Source organism: Mchenga conophoros, linkage group LG10 (genome assembly GCF_057382185.1).
Source record: "Mchenga conophoros isolate Kocher_MC1m ecotype Shallow Benthic linkage group LG10, M_conophoros_male_GT1.1, whole genome shotgun sequence".
Classification (NCBI taxonomy): Eukaryota; Metazoa; Chordata; class Actinopteri; order Cichliformes; family Cichlidae; genus Mchenga; species Mchenga conophoros.
The window spans coordinates 29,729,444-29,752,601 of NC_140535.1; the positions used below are offsets into that span (position 1 = coordinate 29,729,444).

General features: G+C 40.3%; 1 protein-coding gene across 4 annotated transcripts in view; it reads right to left on the reverse strand.

Annotated features, from left to right (window-relative positions):
- Positions 1-23,158, reverse strand: part of LOC146566188 (glutamate receptor 4) — a 163,502-nt gene that overhangs the window by 56,122 nt on the left and 84,222 nt on the right. For all 4 annotated transcript variants that reach the window (XR_014894185.1, XM_085289751.1, XM_085289750.1 and 1 more), the window contains exons 4-6: positions 12,103-12,287; positions 5,359-5,412; positions 4,011-4,169 (exon numbers count right to left, since the gene is read on the reverse strand). Coding sequence is in view for 3 of the 4 variants with exons in the window: in XM_085289751.1 (XP_085145877.1) it covers positions 4,011-4,169; positions 5,359-5,412; positions 12,103-12,287 (398 nt within the window). In the remaining variant the exon portion in view is untranslated. The remainder of the gene's footprint in view (positions 1-4,010; positions 4,170-5,358; positions 5,413-12,102; positions 12,288-23,158) is intronic.

Below are 23,158 nucleotides of genomic sequence, written 5' to 3' on the forward strand. Positions count from 1 at the left end.
ACAGGACCCTCTGCAGACTGCAGTCCCATAAAAACTAAACACATCCCATGACTCAGCAGGTTGTAGAACGACTTTTAACTGCAATAACTTAAAGTCATTATTTTCTTGATGACTCTATTTCTGATAGATGGTCTTACATTTGAATCTAGAATACTAGAGGAGTTCATGTTGCAGTGCAAGGTGCCCCAGTCCTGTGACTGCAAAACAAAATCAAGACATCAGCCCTCTACCAACATGTGATGGTATGAGGTGTTGTCCTGTGTACTGTGATTAAATATCTCCATTTTGGTCTCACGTGTCCATTGTTCTGGACTTCTCGTGGTTTGTCAGATGCAACTTTGAAAACCTTTGCTGCCGTTGTCTTTTTAGAGAAAAGAAACTTTCTCCTGATATCCCTTCCAAACTAGCCACACTTGTTCAGTCTTGGCTCTAATTGTGCTTTCATGAACTTGAACATTTGATATGCTAACTGAGGTCTGCAGAGTCTGAGATGTAGCTCTTTTTCCCCTCCTTTCTTTTATTGAGCATTGCACAGTCTGACCTTGGGCTGAATTTGATGGAATCACCACTCTTGGGAAGATTTTGGCATCTGAATGCTTCATACCAGCAAAGTGGCAAAATGTCTGCTTTTATAGATCCGGTCATATTTGCTGATGATCAGTTCATCAAGAGACTTTCATTAAGAGCATTTGCTACTTACACTTTTAATTGCTATGGAAGCAGTAAGCCTGTACTTAGTTTTTCACTGGGCTGTATAAAATCCTATCTGGATCTTTTTGCCTATAAATCTGCAATTTCAAGCTCTGGAGTTATCATTTTGATATCCAATCACAATGCAGGAAGACCTGAGAAAATCACATGGGTTAAAAACAGAAGAAACAAATACTATCATCTAGCAATGATATCTGTTTCTGGCATTATCATTTTATGAAAAAGAAGCAACAAATTCCTCGGAAAAATGCAATTATACCAGAATAATGCTAATCAGGGTCACCTCATAAATATAACTGAAGTGACACCAAAAATTAGCCAAGGAAACAGCTTTATGCATCCAAATAAACTGCTTCACTGAATAGCGTTAATTAATAATTAGTTATTTCAATCATCAAAGTAACAGTTACACCCAAAACATCTGCCTCTGGCTTCGGATTTGAGGTACTGTGTGCTAACTAACTGATAATGCGGATGATAAGCCAACATGATTTTATGGAGCGAATCTGTTTTGATTTACTGAGGTGTTACACTGTAGGAACTGTTGAGCCATATTAACATGTAAAAGATCCCTGGATGAGTCAGGAAGGGCAACTGGAATAAATAAACTTGTTTATTTAAATTAGGTAAGAAAACTCATATAATGTCCTTTCTGGATAAATTAAAGTGAAATTTGGCGCGAGATGTGCTTTAAAGAAGATTAAAAACTAGCAAAAAACTTTTTTCAATTTTCACTCTGCATGTGTTTATACAACAGTTTACATTTAATCATTAGCTTTTATTAATCTCTGCCTGTCTTCCACATCATGTCTTTTGTCCTGCCTCCTCCCCCAACCGGTTACAGTAGATTGCTGCTTCTCCCCCAGTCTGGTTCTGCCGGAGGTTTCTTCCTGTTAAAAGGGAGTTTTTCCTTGCCACTGTCACCGAGTGGTTGCTCATAGGGGATTTCCTGTGTTTTATTGTAGGGTCTTTACCTTACAATATAAAGAATATAAATGAACTGAACTGAAATTGAACTAGTGACTATGATTTAATGCATTTATAAAAAAGCATACCATCAGATTTATATTCAGATTCCTCCTAATAAACCAAAACAGCAGCTTCACTGAGAGATACGGAGTAAGTTAATGCACTGAAAGGCTGTTTGTGTTTGCCGCTGCAGGTTAAAATAAGACTGTGTATTAATGCCAGGCGTAAATGAGGTATAACATCTCCAGTGTTGTCCTTGTCATGCCAAGCTCACTGTAATACAGTGAATAAGAATATCCCATTTACTACCTGACGACTCCTGGAACTTTTAAACGCCAAGTCTTACATCTGTCTTTGCAAAGTGAGTAAACATGCCAGGAGGAGGCCTAACTCACTGTCCTGTTAATATATTAGCAGAAAGAAGGGCTAGCTATGACTCAGGCTGTGGACAACTTAGTGGGGAGCAGAGTAATTTAGGCTGAGTGGATTTCCAGGAGAGAGAGCAATTTATCAAGAAACTGAGTGGGGGAAAACACAAAGACACACACACACTCACACAGATATCACAAACACACACACATTTTGTCATGTGAGATCACCCTGTGGTGTAAACTTTTAATTTGAACCACCCCAATCCATCAGATACGCACACGCTACACGCACACTAGCGTCTTGACTCACACCACTTCCACTCCACTGCATCTGGTTTTTAAAATAGAAATCTTTGTTGGACACTCGGATCTGCTCGAGGGGGGAGGTTCGCTAACCGTCATGGCGTGATGCCTTCTTGCCCCAGTGCTATTCGCAATCTGTGTGACTGAAAAGGATTTAAAGTGGGTCAGTCTGTCACGTCGCTGCTCGGCAGCAGTGGAAGAGGCAGGAGGAGCGTTATCGATATTTTTTGTGGGTTTTTTTGATGCCAAACATGATAACACACATTCATATTTTTCATCTTACATGGCAGCATCCTTAAATACATTCTCTTTATTTTGTTTTTCGGCTTTCAACTACCCCAGCAGGATTCTTTAAGGAAAATGGTTTTGCATGTTTCAGTCCATTACCTACAAATAGCACGCACACTATTGTTCATATACAGGACATCTGTTTTTAGATACATTTCCCACCCTCCAGGGCCCAAATGCATAAAACTCTCTCTCAGATTTATCACCACAGTTCTCACAAAGGCAGAAATGTGCACAAAGCTTTTCCATCATATTTGTAAACTTTTAGAAGCTCATTCTAAGATTTAACCACAGATGGAATTAAACAGCCCCTTATTTGCACCACAAATTATGAAATGCCAGTGACAAGAACTGAAAAAGAAGAAGCGCATCATTTTGTCATCATTTAAAAGGTATGTCCTTAAAGGCATTCTCTGGGGGAGTGGACAAAACGCTACATTGGTTGAGATCTCAGTTCAGAAATCAGACACACACACAAAAAAACTGAAGTAAAAAGGAGAACTAACGCTATCAGCACAAGCAGCGGGACCCATACAGTTACAGATAATGATAATAACAATAACAAGACAAAGTAGAGAAGACGAGGACAAAATTAAGTACACACTAAGTCATTTGTAGTAACATTTGTGAATGGGTGTTATGTAACACCTTTCCACTTAACCGAGCACTCAGGGTGCTTTCTACCACACACATTCACACGTACAGTGCTTCCTTATCGCTGCTTAAGCACTTTCTAACATTCATGCACGCACTCGGGAGCAAGTCCGGGTTTATATCTTTCCCAAGGATATGACTGGAGGAGTCCAGGGGTAAAAATTGATATGGCATAGTATTAAAATATTATGAAAGGGACACCAGCACTTAACATCTAACTTTATTATAGAAGAATGAAGTGAATGGTTTCAAATAACCCTTAAATACACAAGCAGTCTTTTTTTGGAGCATTTTCTTATTTATCTTTTGACCTGGAAATTAGTGGATTTATCAAATTTCACTAATCCACTGGATAAGCTGAGACTGTTTACTTGAATTTATTGGCATTGATGTTTGCAACTAAACACTTAATTATAATAATAACAAGCTGACCATATTAAAAAAAAGAGCAGTATGCTATGTACAGCCCGCTGTCCATCTCATAATATGCTACACAAGCAGTGCTGATGTTGCTAAACGCTTTGCTTTAATATCAAAGGATCTCTACATCTTCTGTACTTTGCAGTGAAATTTTCACTTCACAAATTATGGGGACAGCAGATTGTACAGGATTTGGATCAAATCACTAGAGGTCTGCAGGTAAAACTAGTTGTGCTGTGGGGCTTAAGACAAAGGCTTGTGTTGTACTTCTGCTCTGATTCTGACATGACTCACCTTGGGCGGGGCGTCCGAGCCCGGGTACTCCCTCTGATCCAGTTTATTCCAGCGCTGCATCAGTTTGATGACCATTGGGTTGCTGAAGTCGACCAGCTGGAAGCCCGTCACGTTTGCGCCGCCATGCATGAAGCGTTCCAGGTTGATGTCTTTAAAACCCTTGAGGGACAAGAAGGGGAAAGAGCGGTCACGTCCAGTCACAGATCCATCAGTGGCAGACAGAAACAAGCATGTGGCAGGAAGGACGATGAGGGCAGAGGTATTGCACTTAACAAGTGGAATATCAAAGCCGGTAACTACCAACTGACTGCCACTCGTAAACATCAGATTGAATTTATTTACTGCACTCTTCAGCGTCTATAAGAGAGTGCCACATATCACAGCAGCAGCACTGGAGGCAGTGAGTGAGGAAGACGTGGTGAGCTGTGCTGAATCTCACAAGACTGTGATCACAGTCATTATAAATGTCTCTTAAAGCAGGGAGTGGATAAAGTCTTTGATCCTGTAGTATACTGCCATCATACAAAATATCTTCAGGTTCTTCTGGTTCACATCGTGTAACAAATGAGGAAAAGTGTAACTAATAAAGTTGATGTTTGAACAGTTTTCCAAAGCTAAAAGTGATATTTTCTTGTTGAAAGATTCTCCCAGGCGATAGTCACATCCCACATGTGATTTTTTAAAGTAGTTTCTTATAAATGTAATCGGCCCTCATGCATCTTTTCTCATCTGCAGACTTTCAGTCTACAAGACTGGGAAACCTTAGTCGTTCATACATACTGGATTAAAGTCATGAAGCCCAACTGAATATGCCATAATGCTCCATATTAAAAACAGTCTAGTTTCACAGATTGATGCCCAAAGGGGAGGTTTTGTGTTATTTGCTTTGTGTGACTTTTATTGAAGCCACTTATGTTTCGTGGGGTTTGGCCATTTGCAAAACAAAAAAAGATATATTTTAGTAAAAAATGAGTAAAAAAGATCACAGATTATTTTAATGATTTTCTTTTGGAGGTTTTTGCCAAATCTGTATGGGAGGGTTAGCAGGGAAAACCCTGTTATTGCCACAATTAGTCTCACATTTGTAAATATATTTTAACAGCGGGAGCGGTCTAGCACTACAGAAGCAAAAAATCCTACTGTTATCAGTTTTAACATCTGCTCCTTGAGCAAGGTCTTCAAATTTAACCACACACAGTCTTGAGATCAGCACCACACGGACTTAAATTACAACGAGCTGGCAGTCAGCAGCATGAGAAAGCAAGCCACAGATGGAGTGAAACAAATACGAAGGACAAAGAGAGACGCAAACAAACAAGGACCCTGACAGGAAGTGTCCGTCCCTCACCAGATTGGCCATGATGTAATGGTAGCCTTTGATGTGTTTCCCGACGCTGACAATCTGCAAGAAGGCAGAGCAGAGCTCATCGTTAATCTGACTGGATTACAGCATAACAAAGCTTAATTACATTAAATGAGCATGTGACAGGTGAGTGCATGGGCGTTGACACCGTGGGTCCATCGGGTTTGACACTCAGACGATTGAACATCTAAACGAATGAACGGGCGGTCACGTCAGTATGTAAACACTCCACACTTCGAGGGACGTGACAGATCTTCTCAACGCTCTCACTCAACATGCAAACAACCACACAGCTGCATCGTGGTGATAAAAACTCATTTTGAAAGCTGACATCTGCTGGGAAATCCCACTGGACATCCAGGTAATAAGGGCGTGAATCAAGGAGAAAAAAGTGCTTTGAATCCCGGAGAAAAACCGGGATCAGTATCAGGTCCCCGGCAGCTTAACTGCTGTCAAGACCCGAGCATCAGTTTGAACGCTCTCAGCTCCAATATTCAAGATTACTCTTAAAAAAGCCATGATTACATCACAACAAAGACCTGTCCATATATTTATAAATGGCTTTCCCACAAATTATTTTCTCAGAAGAAAGAAGTTTCAATCAAAAAAATTCACCAAGGATTAGCAATAAAGACGGTTTTCTTCATCCTCCTTCACTTCTTGAGTCTCTAAGTGGAAACACAAGTCTTTAAAAGAGAAATAAAGAGAGTAAATTTACCTCAAAGGAAAACAGTTAAACAGTTTCACAAGTAGGGATGCATTAAACTGATGTCCAGGTCAGATATCAGTCATCGGTGATTCATAAAGCTGGCTCATGTGACGGCAGGATGATTTATGGGGCTCACGTCTGTGTAGGTTCACAGTCATCCAGGACACGGTCGTCCTAGGAGCTTGAAAAGAAGGTGACTTTGACGAGAAGTGAAACCTCTTCAACAAACTTAAAGAAGTCCACTCGCCTTCTGTGCAAGCTCCAAAGACTTTGGGGCTGATCTATGTAATTTAGTATACTGGTTGCTAATGGTGGAGCTAACATACCATGGAGAAAGCCGACAGCATAGGATGAGTAATGGGGTAGTAGGTATGAGGTATTTCACACCTGCTAGACTGAGAGCAGGTGTGAAATTATTTATATCTTTGCAGCTAGTTTTTAGCCACAAACTGTGGTCTGGTAAGCTGGAGCAAGAGGTTTCTTATTTTTATCCCTTCATCTTCTACTTCTTATGTGGCTGTAGTTGGGAAGGGGGAGGAGCCTAGCCTGAGATGGCCATATCCCCCTCTCCCCAAACACCCCCTGTAGGTCCGCTGAGAGGACACAGACATGCCTAAAACGTGTAACCTAGATTTTGTTCAATATCTGGCATCTTGTCAGTTGCTGCGGCTCCTTTCAATATGCCACTAAAGTTGAGCCCAGGCGCTCTTCAGAGGAAGCACATTTGTGCCATGACATGTGACTATAGGTGAGAGTATTCTATATTTTATATAGAATATATTTTCATTTCTTATATGTTGAAGAAAGGCAGGGTTACATCACCCCCACAACCCTGAACATGGATGGACGGATGGACAAGTTATTTAAATCTTAGACTTAAATACTGTCTTACAGTAATGTTAATTAACTCCTGATGTCAGATCTATACTTCTATCAGCAGACAGCAAAGCAAAGGTACTGCATCAGTGCACCCCCATTTACAAGCACAAACCTAATGCAGGTTGGCTAATTTAACAATCACATACATCTAAACTCAATCACATCTGCTCTTTTACACAGTGTTATAAATTGCTGTTATCATATAGTACATGTTTATGCAGATGCTACAAGAGTTACAGAATAAACTCTGACTGTTGTTGTTAGAGGGACTCGCTGCTGGAGAATTGGAAGCAAACTGGACAGTAATGATATGAAGGAAGACGAGTGTTTGCTGTTCCCTCACACTCTGCATCACTGATGGCTTTTAAAGCCTCTTCTGGCACTGAGGCCGTCACTAATGACACCACGAGAGCGACCGATGTTTGGCTCATGTCTCACAGAGTAGACTTTCGTATAATTTTCATCATTTATCGAATAAAGGCTGCTGCTGCCACACACTGAAGAAACGCTGAATATTGAAGTTATTTCCTTTTTGCCCACATCTGTATATGAAATGTTCTGCTGGACATTTATTGCTGACTGAGGATCCAAGAAGTCAGTGCAGGACTGTCTTTACAAATTTTAATTTAGTTATATTTTTCTCATTTTCCCTAACACTCCACACGAGGGGAAAAAATTCATGTAATTGACTCAAATTGAACTTTTAATGGCTTATTTAATGCTTAAAAAAGTTCACTGACTGCCTTCTTAGCAGAATTAGCTGTATTGACACTCTCCATGTACATAACAGAACAGACAACAGACACAAACAACATGTATAACATATTTATGTTTTGTAATTAATTAACCTCCTAAGACCCAAACTCTTCCATGGCATGCATTTTTAATTTCTCTTTGATATTTGGGCTGTTTGGGACCTGATGAATGTAAAAACAAAGAATCACCAGATTTTTTTTTTTTTACCCTCGTAAGTGGATATCAGGCCCTTGTGGAGCTAAATTTGGTATTTTGGTCTAGACAACCCAAAATGTGATGTCCACATATGTAGACGCAAGGTCCTAGGAGGTGTTGGGATAAATTATGGAATAAAAACTAGTTAATATATATACATGAAGAGTGACTATAAATCCATATATAAATGTTATATAGATAGATATGCAATAAAACAAAACTGTATATCAACATGGTTTAATGCTAAAAGTAACAAAATTCAGGACAAAGGTGCACCCTGTTGGCTATGTTATAGTGTTAAAGTGCCTGACTGTTTACTCAAACGACAGACCAGCATTTTTTCAAATGGCCAGCAGGGGGCGACTCCAGCTGGTTGAAAAAGGAAACCTGACTGCACAATCGTTTCTCGCTTAATTGGTGCTCTCAGGAAATATTTTCTTGATGTTATTGTTGCTTCACATTGTTTCACATCTCCTTTAATACAGCAGGATGTTCATTTTGGAAACTGTGGTCCCATTTAGAGGGAAACTGAGACGAAAGCAGGATAAGCTTAATGTATGGCTACCTTGAGGTGGACAAATCCGCACAATATATTTAGGCTTTATTTTTACCTATAAAAACAAAAGACGACTAAATGTGTTTTACTTTCTAAAAAATCAAAACACAGCGTTTATAAATTCTGACCAATCACAACAGCCCAATTCAGATTGGCCAATGCCTGTTAGGAGGAAGTCACTCAATGAAACCAATGCATTTTTTACTGAAAGAAGAAAACTCCAAAAGAACAATGGACAAAATTCTGCTTGTTTTATTTTTCGTTATTACTTTTTAAAACACTTTAAGCTAACTGTAGCTGTATTCCTCTGTTTATTTTCCAGCTATTGCACAAGCTGTACAGCTCATCTTGCAAATCAGCAACACCCCCGTCTGCAAATGAAGCAGGTTTGTGTTCCTAGATTTCATGTTCTGATAGTCAAAGTAACATCTGAAAGCTGTGATACACCGAGAACTGACCGTGCTGGCGATAAGCAGCTAATGAGGTCTAATTATGTATTCAAGTCCTCATTCTGGATCTGGATATTTTAGTAAGCTATAAATGGGAGGACAGCTGGAATGAACACAGGCTAAAATAGATGTTAATGTCTCTGTCAGTAATTCTGACCACTTCTACACAAAAACAGTGCATCATTCCAAAAGCTCTCAATCTGACAGAACATATCACGTCTGCTCTGGGAGACGACCTGTGCGCTGACATCAAGCAAAGATGGAGCGGGATGTCTGCCTCTCTGTGGGGGCAAAGAGGCACACAAACACTCGTGCATCTGCAGAGTAAATTGTTAGAACTATGACAGATGTCAGGAGTGGAGAGCTCCTGAATAATTGAACAATTACACAGACACCAGTTGCCCCTGGGAAAGATGGAGGGATGAAGGTATGAAGATGAGCAGAAGGAGGAGGAGGAAGAGGAAGGTGCACATCATATTCTGAGTGTGCTTTTGCCAACTAACACCACTGGAGATCAGGACAGACTGTTCTTACATTCAAAACTTTCTAATTAGCACATCCGCACTCAAAAACAAAACGAGCAAATACTGAAGGCTTGCTTGTTTTCTTTGTTTCTGACCTCCAGTTTTGACCGACTTCATTGTGTGACTACAAAAAGCTTTGGATTTTAAGCTGCATAGAAAATGCATCAAAAGGTATGTTGATGCATGCTCAAGCATCCAGGTAAGTAAATTCAAAAGTTTGTTTCTTATCTTTTGGACGTAGCGTTTTCATTGGGAGGAACGCTGGTTTGCGTGGGGAGTCAAGAAATCCATTTATGTGAAAAGGGAAAGACCATCTCTGAATCGAGGAGGGGGCCTGAGGGTACATCTTTCACCATCTTACAATCCTGTGATTGCAGCCATTCCCCAACTCTGTGAATGGTACTCATGGCTATTGATCAGTGGGCTTTGATCAGTGGTTGTTGATCAGTGGTCATGAGAATTTGCATATTAATGATCAAGGAACTGACCTGACACCCCATTGTTCCTTCAGTGGGCTGATTTCAGTCATTATGCAAATGTTCTGTTTATAAGATTGGGGAAACCTGCAGTCAGCTGAGACTGAAGAAGTCAACTGGATGAGTGATGAAATGTCCAGATGAACAGAAGTTGTAGATGGATTAATGGTATAGGTAAAAATACAGTTTTTTTTCAGTGGTCTGGCAGTACATTGGAAAAAATGCTCTAAGTGAAACATACACTTAAACCAATATAGTTTCTATGCCTGTCTGCAAACCAAAGAGCCTAAGACCACCAAAATTTAAAGGAACCTGCAAAGTACCTGCAAAAAACAGATATGAATGCTTGTTTTGATTGTATCAGATGTGTTCAGCCTTAGGTAGTGCAACACAAACTCCGTGCAGCGGCATATGAGAGAGAGAGAGAGATATCTCTAAAACATGTCGGGACTCATCAAAGCTGCAAACAAGATCAAGTATAACTAACTGCATTGTTCATTTTTAAACCGCGCCAATGTAATATTGCTAAAACTTAAACAAGGCCTAGCAAGGCAACAGCCAAGTGCCATCTTTCATCAGTGTGAAGTCTGTGAGACGGGCTGGTGAGCTCAGGCAGAGACGCTAATGGGAATTTGCAGCAGGCTGCAAAACACAGAATCAGATGAGAAAGAGAGAAAACATTTTTTTCCCCTTATATGCCCCGAGGGAAAACTTTCATATAATTCATGAATGTGTTTTGGAGGCTAGGACCCAGTTCTTGCTTTACATCCATGGGAAACTGTGATTGATGTTTTAAAAGCCTGGGTTAGAATTTTACCATTTGCCTTCAAATAAGTCTGGCTAACCTGGGGGTTTGTTGACAATCTGTCTGTGAGTCTGACTGTTTGCATTTCTTGCCTCATTGGACTTTATTTTGTCAGGACGTTGAATGTGCCGATATTTGCAATGATTCATAACAGGATCCTGTAAAAACCACAATCAGACCAAGGTATTATCACTTAAAAAGGACATCTTGGGAAAACATCCAGCTCCACAACTTAATTTTTGGCCTCTGGAGCAGTTCTGCATAATTGAAGGTTCAAAAATAATCTGCATTTATCTGACATGAGCCGTTTTAGCTCCTCCCCCTGTTAGAGGCAATCACCTTTCTTCTGATTGGCTGCACCTTGCATATAGAAAATTTGGACATCATGTGGGTGGAGCTTCTGTGCTTAGATAGATGTATATCCCTGAGATGACCAACAGTGTGGAACAATGTTTATAGCAATCAGAAGCCCGAGCTTTTGTTTTACAGTGATTACTAGAACATAAAATGGCCTTATTATTTGCAGTTGTTGCTGTGTTTAGGATGAACATACCCGGTTGTAACAGGATGTATATAATGGAAAATGAGGAAAAGCATAATAGGTCAACTATTTTTATTATTTCTTAAAGTACTATTAGAGGAAATGACTACAAAAACACATAACTTCAGTGCAATCCATGTTTAGAAGATGACATATTGAAGCAATTGTAAATTTCCCTGTTTAGAAAACCCCCCATATGTTTCATTTAATCTGCAGATTAAGGGTTAGATTTGTTAAGCGGGCACGTGAGCATGATTTAAATACAAATACGCAGCCAGTTAATTTCAGTAATAACTGGAAAATCCACCAACGAGCAGCACAAATTAGTAGCTCAAAAATGAGAAGCTGTGATGAAGGAGCAAGTAATGTATGAATAAAAATAATACAGAGTAAACAGAGGTTGATGTGTGGGTTTCTCTCTGAAAAAAGTGTGGCAGCTAAGCTGAACTGTGGCTGAGGTCCTGAGGACTGAGACTCAGGTGGAGCGCAGAGTTATTCCAGAGGACAGCTGCATCTGTGAATACCATCAGACCCCAAGCTGTGCACACGTTAATAAAGATGCTATTATTGAGCTACACTAACACAGTCCTGCTAAAACCCTTTATCTTGAGAGACATTTCAATTAATTTGTAAAGGATCTGATACCAAAAAGAAGTAAAACATTGCTTGATGTTCGTACACTGCTGGAAATAGCTGTGCACAAACCATGCATGAGGTTTCATTGATTCAACTTCAACATTTGCTGATTCTCCACAGGTAAAAAGGACAAAGATGACCGATAAATTGTGGTCTGCTAAAACAAAGAACAACCAAATGCTGATGCCAAAAGCTTACATCACCTGTTCCATCATGTTCTGCAGTCTCTCAGCTTCCACGTCGATGACAAACTTCTTCTCCTGTCGCCGGTCCAGGTCCTCCAGCAGTCTCCGGTAGTTGGCATCGTTGAAGTTTTCCACGCAGATGGCGCTGACTTGCCAGTTGTTTTGTCCTGCTTTCTCCATGATGGCCTGCAGGATGGCGTACCCTGATGTAGTCAGACACACAGGACAAAAATCATCAAACATGGAAGGAAGACGTTCAGGTAAACTCTGTTCATGAATTTCACAAACCCATTACTCTAGTTTTGTTAAAGACACTGTTAAAACAAGCAGCCAACATGCAGTTTTTCAAATAAATTCAGTGAGTAATTAGTTAGTGTGTAGTTTTTGTCTGTTAAAGATTACCCACTAAAAATCATCCTTATCATACATGGTCATCGTACCAATTCTATCTTTCATGTGGTTTTTTTGTAACCAGAATAACTCAACTCAGCTGAAATCATTACATAGTGCAGAGAGAAAGAAAGAGACATTTTTTTCTGGATGGGAGCGGAGATGCATTTTGTCCTGTTTATCTCAAACACAAGCTGAGTGATATCAATAAAGTTTTGTGTTCATAAAGTTCAGCCACAGGCCAGATAACATTTATGTGTTTGTGTGAATTTGGATAAAAGGCTTAAAGCTGCCGTGGATTTTCCTCACAATCAGACACATTATGTTGTCATTCAGTATTTATCACCCAAACACACTGTGTGTCTCCTAGAGGCCTCACAATGTGTTGAATGCATTTTCTTCCCCATGAAGCGTTTGTAAAACTAGATTTTAAATATTTAAGAACCTGCATTTGAAAAGCGAGAGCTCTCCTCTGCCTTTTCTGGGTCTATGTTATTTTTTATTGCCTGTTGGTTTTAAAAGCACAAAACTTAGTGACAAAGGAACTCGGTCAAAAACACTTTCCTTATCTGCTCGGGAGCTACTACAGTTGGTTGACTAAGCAAGAAAACACTTGCTTACACTTGCGTGAGGCTGCAAAAGCATTGTGTCAAATCCACAATAAGACAAACTGTCTACAAGTGGAAGAAATTCAAAGCTGCCTCTTCTTTCTTTAAGCGTGAGTATCCTGCAGAGATCATACCGAGGGCACAACATGTAATTTTGAAAGACACGAGAAAGAATCCACACCTAACAGGAAAGTTTGTCCAGAAATCGCATATAACACATGTGCTCATGTGTAAAAGCACGAAAGACTCTAAAGACAAAAAAAACAAAACAGCTGGATAAACGGACTGGAAAAATCCACAGGATGGTGAAGAAAATTCATTTGTTTAAAACAATCATGTCAACATCCTGACCCTGAGGCCAGCTGAGATGCTAAGGTGTTCAGTCAAGACATCCTCAAAACACTGAACTGAAACAGCTCTGCAGGAGAACTTTTCCAAGATTCCTCCTCACAGCTGTGAACATCGGAGCGTTTACACAGGAAAATGTCTCGTGTTGTTGCTGCTGCTGAAACAGATTTGACAAGTTGCTTAGCTCACCGTTTTCAGCCTGTACTGTGATTGATTGCTCAGCATGTTCAATAAAGACACGACAAGTATTCATATTTGTTTAGTGAAATGCAGTGTTTTTTCGGCCCAGGCATATTAATGGGTGCCCATGTTTGTCTGGTGGCTCAGATTAAATTTTTTATTAGTCGAAGACAGACAAACACAGTTTGGGTAAGGGACCACATGTAGTCCAGTTTGATCTCAATTTGATCTAAAATTACTGCAAAACATGTATTTAAAAAACATTGCTCAGTATCTTTTTCTTTTTTTTGAAAGTTTGAAAAAGTAAACTTTATTGCAGGGCTAACACAGTGAGACAGACAACCATTCTCACTCACACAGATACAAATTAACCTAAAGTGTGTCTTTGGACTCTGGCAGGAAGCTGGAGAACCAGCAGAAGCCATGCAGGCACAGAGAACACTCACAGAAAGGCCCGAGCCAGCCCGTGGATTCAAATGCAGACTGCGAGGCGATGGTGTTAACCATCACACCACCATGCCGCTGAAACTATAAGACAAACTAAAGACACGCCTTACCCAATGGGCTTTTTGCTATACACAAAAGTATAGCAGTTTTGCATATACATGTAGTATACTTTACTTAACAGAAGTCAGTTCATTTTCCTACTATTGTTTTTTTTTTTTTTTGGCCATTTGACAAACAAAAATGTATTTTAAACATGTTTAAATCAAACATGTATTACAAATCACAGTCCAGGTGATTTGGCAGAAGCCAAAATCTCCTTTTCCTTGGATGCCAAAATTGTTTTTATATACAGTAGTCCTTCTCCTGCAGCACGTCACACGAGGCTGCAGAGCCGTCACCAGCCACAGTACAAGAAGGTGGAGTTGGAGCGCATCCGCAGGATGACAGAGCAACAGGAGAGCACCTCTATTATTTCATTTCAGACATAATTCCATTGGGGTTTACAACCTTTTTCTTGCAGAGTTTAATAACTCTGTATTGCTACAGTAACAGTCAGTTTTAATTATAGTCCTGAGTATGTTTTCTGAATAAACTGAAGTGGATTTCTTCCAATCCACAATATGGTATGTTGAAGCACATGATGCGATAAAACATATTGTCCATAATTGCTGGTTTGAAACACAAACCGGCTTTTTGCTGGCTCGACGTCGCTGGCAAGACAACCGCTTTCCCATGGAAAAGAAACTCTTGTGAAGCTTTTATCCTTTTCCAGCCAGATCCTGGCTTTTGGTCCCGTCAGTCTCTCTGAGTTGGATGCAACACGAGACTCTGGAGGAGGAGACCATCGTTGTCACGTTTGTGTATGGAGAAGATGAGTGTCAGAGAGGAAACTAGGGAGCTGTGAGGGCGGCTGTTCTCCAGCAGGAACAGATGTCCCCCTTAAACGGACCCTCCTGGTGGCCATCACAATCTGGCAACCCGTCTCCCTTTGCTCCCAATTAGTGGATTAACCTGTGCTCTGGCAACCCAGCTCCCTCTCCACCTTCTCCATCCCCTCCCCAGCCCCTTGCTCCCCATTAGAGGGTTGCCTGTGCCAGGAGGGACTGCTGGTTGAGGCAACACACAGTCACACACACACAGACACATCGTGTCAGTATGTCCCCAGTAATTCCTACGGGAAGAACTGGTTCATGACAATTTGGCTGTTGGTGAGTCCGACCCCACACTGAAGTGACTTTGTTCTTAATTTTAACAGGACAAAATTGGAACCAGGAAACTCAGAACGTGGTTCGATTCCTGGCTCAGCCCATCAAAGTGTCGATCGTGGAATATCTGGGAGGGAAGAAGTTTCATGATGTGAATCGATTCGATGCTGTGGTGTCGTCCTGTTGCAGCACCACACTTGAATTCAGTGAGCTCTTTAAAACGTATAGGGCAGGTGCTGGAGTTTATACAACTGTGGCAATACACCTGAAAAGGTGTGGCCCAATAATTTTGTCCATATAAGTAGTATAGACAGTAGCTCTTGACTGACTTACATACTTTGAACTACCCTTGAGGTGGAATAACCAACTGTATTTTTAGTGTCAATATTCTGAGGAAGTTTCCTTAACATTTCCTTTGTGGTAAACGTGCCTACCTGCAGACAGAGAGCAGCTGACAAATACACATAATAGAAAGGACAGAGTGCGGAGGGCGGGAAGCCACAGAGGAGGCCAAAATCATTCCCTGTGGTAGCTGCAGCTACTACACAGCTATTGACCGAAGCTGTTTGAGCTAAGCTCTCCGCCAATGTGTTCCTGTCAGTGTGTTTGTCGGGTTCTGAAACAATAGTTTGTCATCGCAGTGGTGTGCTCCTATCAGGAGAAATCCTTTTCGTCAGGATTACCATCATATTTTTTCTTTCGAATCCTGCAGTTTGCTGTCTCCAATTACAGTTATCGCTGCTAGATATGTCAAGGTTTTCCCAGCAAATACACAGTTTAGAAAAAAGGCAGTTTGTACCTGCAAATTTGCACTCACAGAGTGCTGCAGGAGTCATTGCTAAAGCCTTTAAATGAGTTATCATTTTTGCAATTCCATCCTGAAATACGGATAAGGGTAACAAGCTTTAGACCTTCTCATATTTTGTTCGACAACATTTTTCTCCAACTCACACATTTTTTTAAGTGTACGTGCTAATAACTGACAGTCACAGACAGTGGTTCAGTTCATTTATAATTATAAAAGCTGTAGATTTTTGTGGAACACTCCACCTCCTCGTCCAAATGTGGTCTCTTCTTGCTCTAAAGAAAACAGCATGGCTGTATCCAAGATGCTAATATTGAAGTACAAAATTCAGAGTCTGGAAAGACTGAAATAACTGTCTAGACTGATTATTTCACAGTCTCTGGTCACAGCCTAATACAGGTGAGCACCTACGCTTGCTTTTATGAGCAGATGTTTTTGTACAATTAGTCTGAATAATGCAAAAGTGAAACGTTAGAGCTCAGTTCACTGTAACTGACAGAATGTCAGTTGATAAACTCTTTTAAAATTCAGTTAATTTTCCTTCCCTAGCAGGTGGATGTAAAGATAGGTATGTGTGGATATTTATTTTCCATGTTTCATACATGGAAGGATATCGATGTTGGAAACAAAGATAAGATAGCTTGAGTGTGCTCCATCTAGTGGCCAAAATGCAGGTGATGCTACCTGGAAGGTGACGCTGGAGCAGGAAGACACAGACTTTGACCTCACATCCTGTGGTCTAGGCCTCTACAGGCACTGCTTTTGACTTTAGATAATCCTTAGTTAATCTACCCAATCCTTAATTTCAGTTTAGTTTGAATTCCTGGAAACTCTATGTGTTTATTTTTTAGAATGCATGCTGGTCATCCCAGCAACGTCTTCTGCTCTGTGGACCTTGGATTAGATGTGAAGCATCAGATGTTTGCTGTTAAGGGCATTAACCACTGTAATTTATACTGGACTAATCCATTATTGAATATTGGTCCAGTATCAGTGGATATGCAAATCAAGGGAAGACGTTCATTAGATGTCAGCAGATTCTAAATCTACACATTATAAAGACTGCTTTGACAATATGAACTCTTTTCATGTCATTATGGACATTGGTTGTGACTTTGTTCTAACTCCATGTTTTTGTCAACTAACCCCAACAAGTTGAGCTGTTCTCCAGCCTTGCGAACACTCGCTATGTTGAAGGTTTCAAAATGAAGATGACATCAGACTGGATTTGGTGACACTCATCTCAGTATTTAGAAAGCAAGCATGTTAAAGAAGCATACTTCAATGCCTAATATCTCAGAGAAAACAGGTTCAAACTTTCTAAAAACTAGCAGTAATCTGTCTTTTAGTGCCTCTGAAACCTTTAAACTACATCATAACTCTCAGACTCCGGAAACACAGCCACCCCGAACCCACCAGATACAATTTAGCAGGGCAGCTGAGTGTGCAAGAACATGATATCCCATTGTGTCCTGTTGTGCCACATGCTATATACAGCGCTGGGACAGGAAGCTGCAGCAGTGGCAGCCGAGGCAAGTAAAGTGTGCAAAGGGCCAGCTGATTACCAGCTGATAAATGAGTGGCCCCAGGGTCGTAGTTGGAGCAGCAGACAGCTGCAATCAGCATCAGCATCGAAGACATAGCCGCTGGCTGATGCGTACGTTTGTTGTGCTGATTGGAGCAGAGCCGGACACTAGATGGAAGCAGCTGCAGCCTGTGGAGAGGAAAGTGAGCGCACATCTGGATTTATGTACAGCATGCAATTTCTTCCTCTCTTCCTTTCATTCCGCTGAGTGTCAGCGCATGTGTACTGAGCCTCCATCCTTCCACTTCCTCCCTCATTGAATCAGAGCTTTGCTTTCGCCTTTTCTTCCTCTTCAGAGTGTACACAAAGAGGCTCGGAGCTATTCGTGGCCAGTACACACTGCTGATACCAGTCCATCTGCTGGAGAACTATCCTTCTCCTCAAGGGCGTAGATTTGGTTCTCTTATATACATTAGCACTAAGGGAACGCTGGATGACCTGGTGGGTTTTGTCTATAAAACTACTCATCTAAGATTACCACAAAGTAAAAGATCTCTCAGCAAAATTATGCAACATTTTAAGCAGATTATACAAACATTACTAATGAGGCACTCATATGGATATTGGTGGGGACATGTCCCTTGCGTCCATGCCAAATCTACGCCCTCGCTTCTCCTCCTTCTTCTGTCTCACCTCATTTATCACATTAATTCCTTTCTTAGTCTCTGGTTTCCTCTGATTTTATTCCCTTTCCTCGTTTCCTCCTTTGTCGTTTTCTCACCTCTCATCTTGCCTGTCATCCCCTCTCATTTCCTTTCCGCTCCCTTCCCTTTTGTGACCTCTTCCCTCTCCTTCTCTCCGCTCTCATCTCCTCTGCTCTTATTTCCTTTCCTCTCTGCTTGTCTTCCATCTCCATTTGTTTCCTCTCCTTTCGCTTCATTTCCTTTGCTTTATATGTCTCCTTTTATTTAGTTTTCACCTTTTTCGTTCCTCTCTGTATGTCGCTCCCTTTAATTTAGTCTCCTAATCTCTAGTTTCCTCTCCTCGGTTTTTGTTTGTCACTTCTTGTTTCCTTTTGTTCCTTCTCCTTTCCTCTGCTCTTGTACTCATGTTTCCTCCCTTTATCTCTTCTTTCCTTCTCTCCAGTCTCTCCTACTCTTGTTTCCTCTTCTCCATCACCGTTTCCTCTCTTCTCCTGTCCTTTTTATCGTCCTTTTGTTTCCTTTCCTCTTATGTCTGTCCTCGATACCCTTATTTATTCTCCTCTCATTCCCTCTTCCTTTTATACTCTCCCTGAACCATTTCCTGGTTTCTTTTCCTATGTTATTCCATTCTTTTTGTATTAACCTTCTTATCATCTTTGTCTGTGGTGTGTGTGTGTATTTATGGTGCACTGGAAAGCTCACAGGGACAGCATTCACTATAATCACACACACACTGTTACAGTATCCAGCCCCTTGTATCTCTGTTGCTTTGATGCAGGGAATCAGACTGGCGCTCATTGACTCAGCTCAGCCATGCGTGGGCTGATTCTACATTATAGTCAATATGGGATGAATGCCTGCTCCTGTGTGTGAGAAAAATCCTCGGGCCAGTGTGCTGCAGCCTGCACCCAAAAGCCTTCTGAAGAGCAAACACAGGCATACAGAGAGAACACTAATGCGTACGTAAAGACTTGAGCGGTGCTGACGTATCTGCACACACATTCATTCCCTCTAACAAAGATGTAAGACCTTGTGACATATTTAAGGTTTAGAAATATGCAAGTCTGCTTCATCAGAACGCATTGCTTACTCACAGTGGGACTTGGATTAATTGTGTGTATTATAATACATATGGCTGAAATTTAGAAAAAGAAATACTCTGAGGGATGGTTCCTGAGCTTCTGGTGATTCTGCATTTCTGCCTTTGCAGTCCAATGCAGAAATAAGGACTCGTGATTTTTAGGTCTGTGAAAAGTGCTTGTGCAGAAATTTGCTTTCATGCTGTACAAGGCAGGAAAACAGATTTTATATAATCAGCTGAAGGTGGTCAGGGAAATGAAGGCACAAGGAAAGCTGAAGTAAAGAAATGAAAAACACCTAAATTAAAGCAAAAAAGCTGTTTATTTGTCAATAAACAGATATTTAGACATTTAAAGTGGACGTATTAGTTTTCCAAAATTTTCTGTAATAAATATGCTGATGAAAGAATAGATTTCAAGTAACGAGGTCAGTGTCTGTACAAGTAATCCTGAAATTATATACGTTAGTAATGAGATTGTATATCACTAAATATTGCTCATCGCAGGCACATTCGCTGCTCAAATCTTCAGTTTACACTGCAGTCACACGCATCTAGAGACCGGTTGGTGACTTCCTGGCAACCCCTGGTTGCTAAGGAAGAATGAGTATTCCTTGACAGGTTGGCGAGCGTTTGCTAGCTATCACTGACTAAAAGTGGTCACAAAGAGGGTGTTGCACCAGAAACCTTGGTGTGATTGATTTTTGTGATTGTTTGCAAACACTCGTCAAGTAACTAGCAAGCGGTAGTGAAACAGAGACTGTTTGCTTTCAGGGTAAAAGTTGCTGAAACCAACATGTTTAAAAATGTGCAACATTTACTCTGAAGGTAAGAAGCTTCTGTTTCACAGTTTCACTACCACTTAGCAAGTAGTTGGCGAGGATTTGCAGAAAAGTTGGCATCTTTCATGCAAACTACTGGTGACCATGGCAATTACAAGGAGGTTTTTGGTACAGCATTGTGTACCTATTTTTGATCACTTTCACATAAGCAACCTCTGGATTATATCACTTTCCATGGCAACCAGTTGGGATAATTGACGAGTTTCTACATCTGCATGATAATTCTTTAATCACTGATTTCACAGTGACTGCCAGGAACCTCCTAGAACCACTCACAACACATTCAGGGCATACTCACTTTTCACTAGCAAGCAACGGTTACCAGGTAGTCACCAACTGATCTGTGTAATTTTTTGGTTTTTTTGGGGGGGAGTAGCCACCGAAAAGAAAAAACAGTGTCTTAAAGCCTAAAGATGAGATTAAGACAGAAGCCTGTCTGAATCTCTGTCTGAAAAAAAAAGAAGAAGAAGCAAAAAGGCCAAGTGTAAGAAAACACAGATTTAAAGAAAAAAAAAAAACCCAAACAAACTGTGAATCATGCTAAACTATTCTAGTGGTGGTCCCAAAATAAAACCACGAAGCTGGGAATAACAGCATGTAGAAGCAATAAAAACATAGTAGGTATTCTTTAAATGACAACAACATCTCAAATTGATATTACGTAGTTTGCTTCATCGACGTGTCAAAGTGATGATGTTCTGTCATTCAGACACAGGTTATATTTATCTTAATATTCCTAAAGGATTTACTCACACAACTCCAAGTCTGCACCATATAAGATCAGGAGACAGGAGTCAAAAAAGTTTGGCGTCTTCTTTAAGCTTTGGTCTCGTCTTTAGGTGAGCTGAGGTCACCAAACGAACATGAACATGATGCAGGAGTGTTGTGATTTGGCGCTATATAAATAAAATTGAATTGAATTGAATTGAATTAATAATGTCCCTCTCCACTAATGTGACAGCGTGCGTTCAGACTTGTGCTTTGTTACAAGTGAAAAAACTTTCACATTCAACACATTCTGAAGCCATCACACTGATGGAAAGCAGCTTGTGTCTGCAAACCGATTAAATTGCTGGCTGAAGCCTGATTTCAGCACCATGGACAGAGCTCAGAGCAGCGCAACTAAATCAGAAAACACATCTGACCTCCTCTCATTCAGTTTACATAACCCATAAAGTCTATAAAAAGAAAGAGTGACTAATAATTAATTGAAACATTTGGAATGCATTGCTTAGGAAGCCGTTTTGATTGATGTTTCCAATGTGTGTTTTCAAAGGCCGATGGTTTATGTTGGTCCTTTTTTTTCTTTGTTTCATTACCGAGCTGGGCATTAGAATTCTTTTACTCCAGCTGTTAGGACATTTTTATTGTCTATGATGGTTAAAACAGAACAGTTTAAACTGAAGAGAAATGCTCCCTTGGTCTGGTTTTTTGCCGCTTTATCGTAGTTTGACACAAACCAGGGATGAATGAAACGTGCAGTTGTGGATTTTACCATGCCTCGGTGTGTCTTGGTGTTTGTTATTATTGTTATTATGATCGCTGCTTTCTGATGTAACATAGGTAGGTTTTGCGATTGTCCAAATGTTCCTGGACCTTTCGCTTTCTGTGTTTCTGTCGTCTATGTTGTTCTTTTCCTTTCTTTCAGTTTTCTTTTCTTTTTCTTTTAAAGGTTAGTTAAAGCTTGAAGGCTCCTCGTATGTCTTTCTTTGTTAGTTTCTTCCCTCCCCTGTTGCCTTGATTGAGTTTACCTGTGCCTTATTATCCCACTATAAAGCCTATGTGTTCTCCCTCGGGCTTTGAAAGGTCTCTCTCCGATTCCCAAGTCTGTCTTTGTGGTCTTGTTTTCACTGCTATGAAAGAAGTTATGTGATTGATCATTTTAAATGCCTGTGTATTTTTTTGTTTTATCAGGGTTACTTAAAAAATAGAGACAGATTATATGAAAAGCTTTAGCAGCGCTGCAGCTTGACAAAATTTAAAACTGAATCACTTTGAGTCAATTCAGATTTGGTCATTTTGCTAAGGGCAGAGGTTTTGCATTCTTTTGTCTAACTTAATCATTTTTCACAAATCACTGTGCACACATTATTGCTACTTTCACAGTTATTTCATTTCATTTTTATTGGCCTGCATTCATTCAACTTCATGAACATGATGAATGTTACCAAAGGCCACACTTTGAATTCATATGGTAATCTTGAATGTCTTTATATATTTCAATTACATGAGAACAAAAAGCAAATAAGGAAAGAAATTTTTTTTGAATGTATCTGGGATGATTTTACAGTCGCAACACACAAAATAAAACTGTGGCTTTCCTTAGCTGAGGCTAAATATCAGTGGGGTTTATTTCAGGGAGAAACGGGGTGACTTTGTGAGAGAGGCTGGATTTTGTTTGTTCACAATATTTATATATAACTGCAGGAGGGACACTGTTTGCACAGAAAGCAAGGACATTTACAATAAAGTGTCATTTTCTACTTTGTGGACTGCTGCTTCCCCACCCATGCTGTTCATCTGTCCCACCTGCTTTTTGCTTCAGTGGGCATGCAAATTTTAACCTTGCAAAGTGTGATCGTGTTTCCGCTAATGTGTCTCTGCTGAACTGTGTGAGCAGCTTCACAAAGCCGACACGCATCTTTACGTTTATCTATAAAAGGAAGGCTGTGAAAGTGGCTTTGGATTCTTTCAAGCATTAGTTCACGATTATCTACTTATTGTAGCATGCTGGGTTTTCTCCATTTTGTAACATAAATGTGAAAAATATCTCAGGTCTTGGAATTAAATTGCTCTTTGGAAAAGATATTGTCCTGTGCAAAAGTCTTGTCCTACCCATTATTTTTTAAAGCTTCTAGCTAGAAACACCTTTGTGGAACTTGTTAAAGTGCTCTTGAGCTGTAGTTCTCTTGCCTTACTGAAGGTTTCTCAAGGTTCTTATT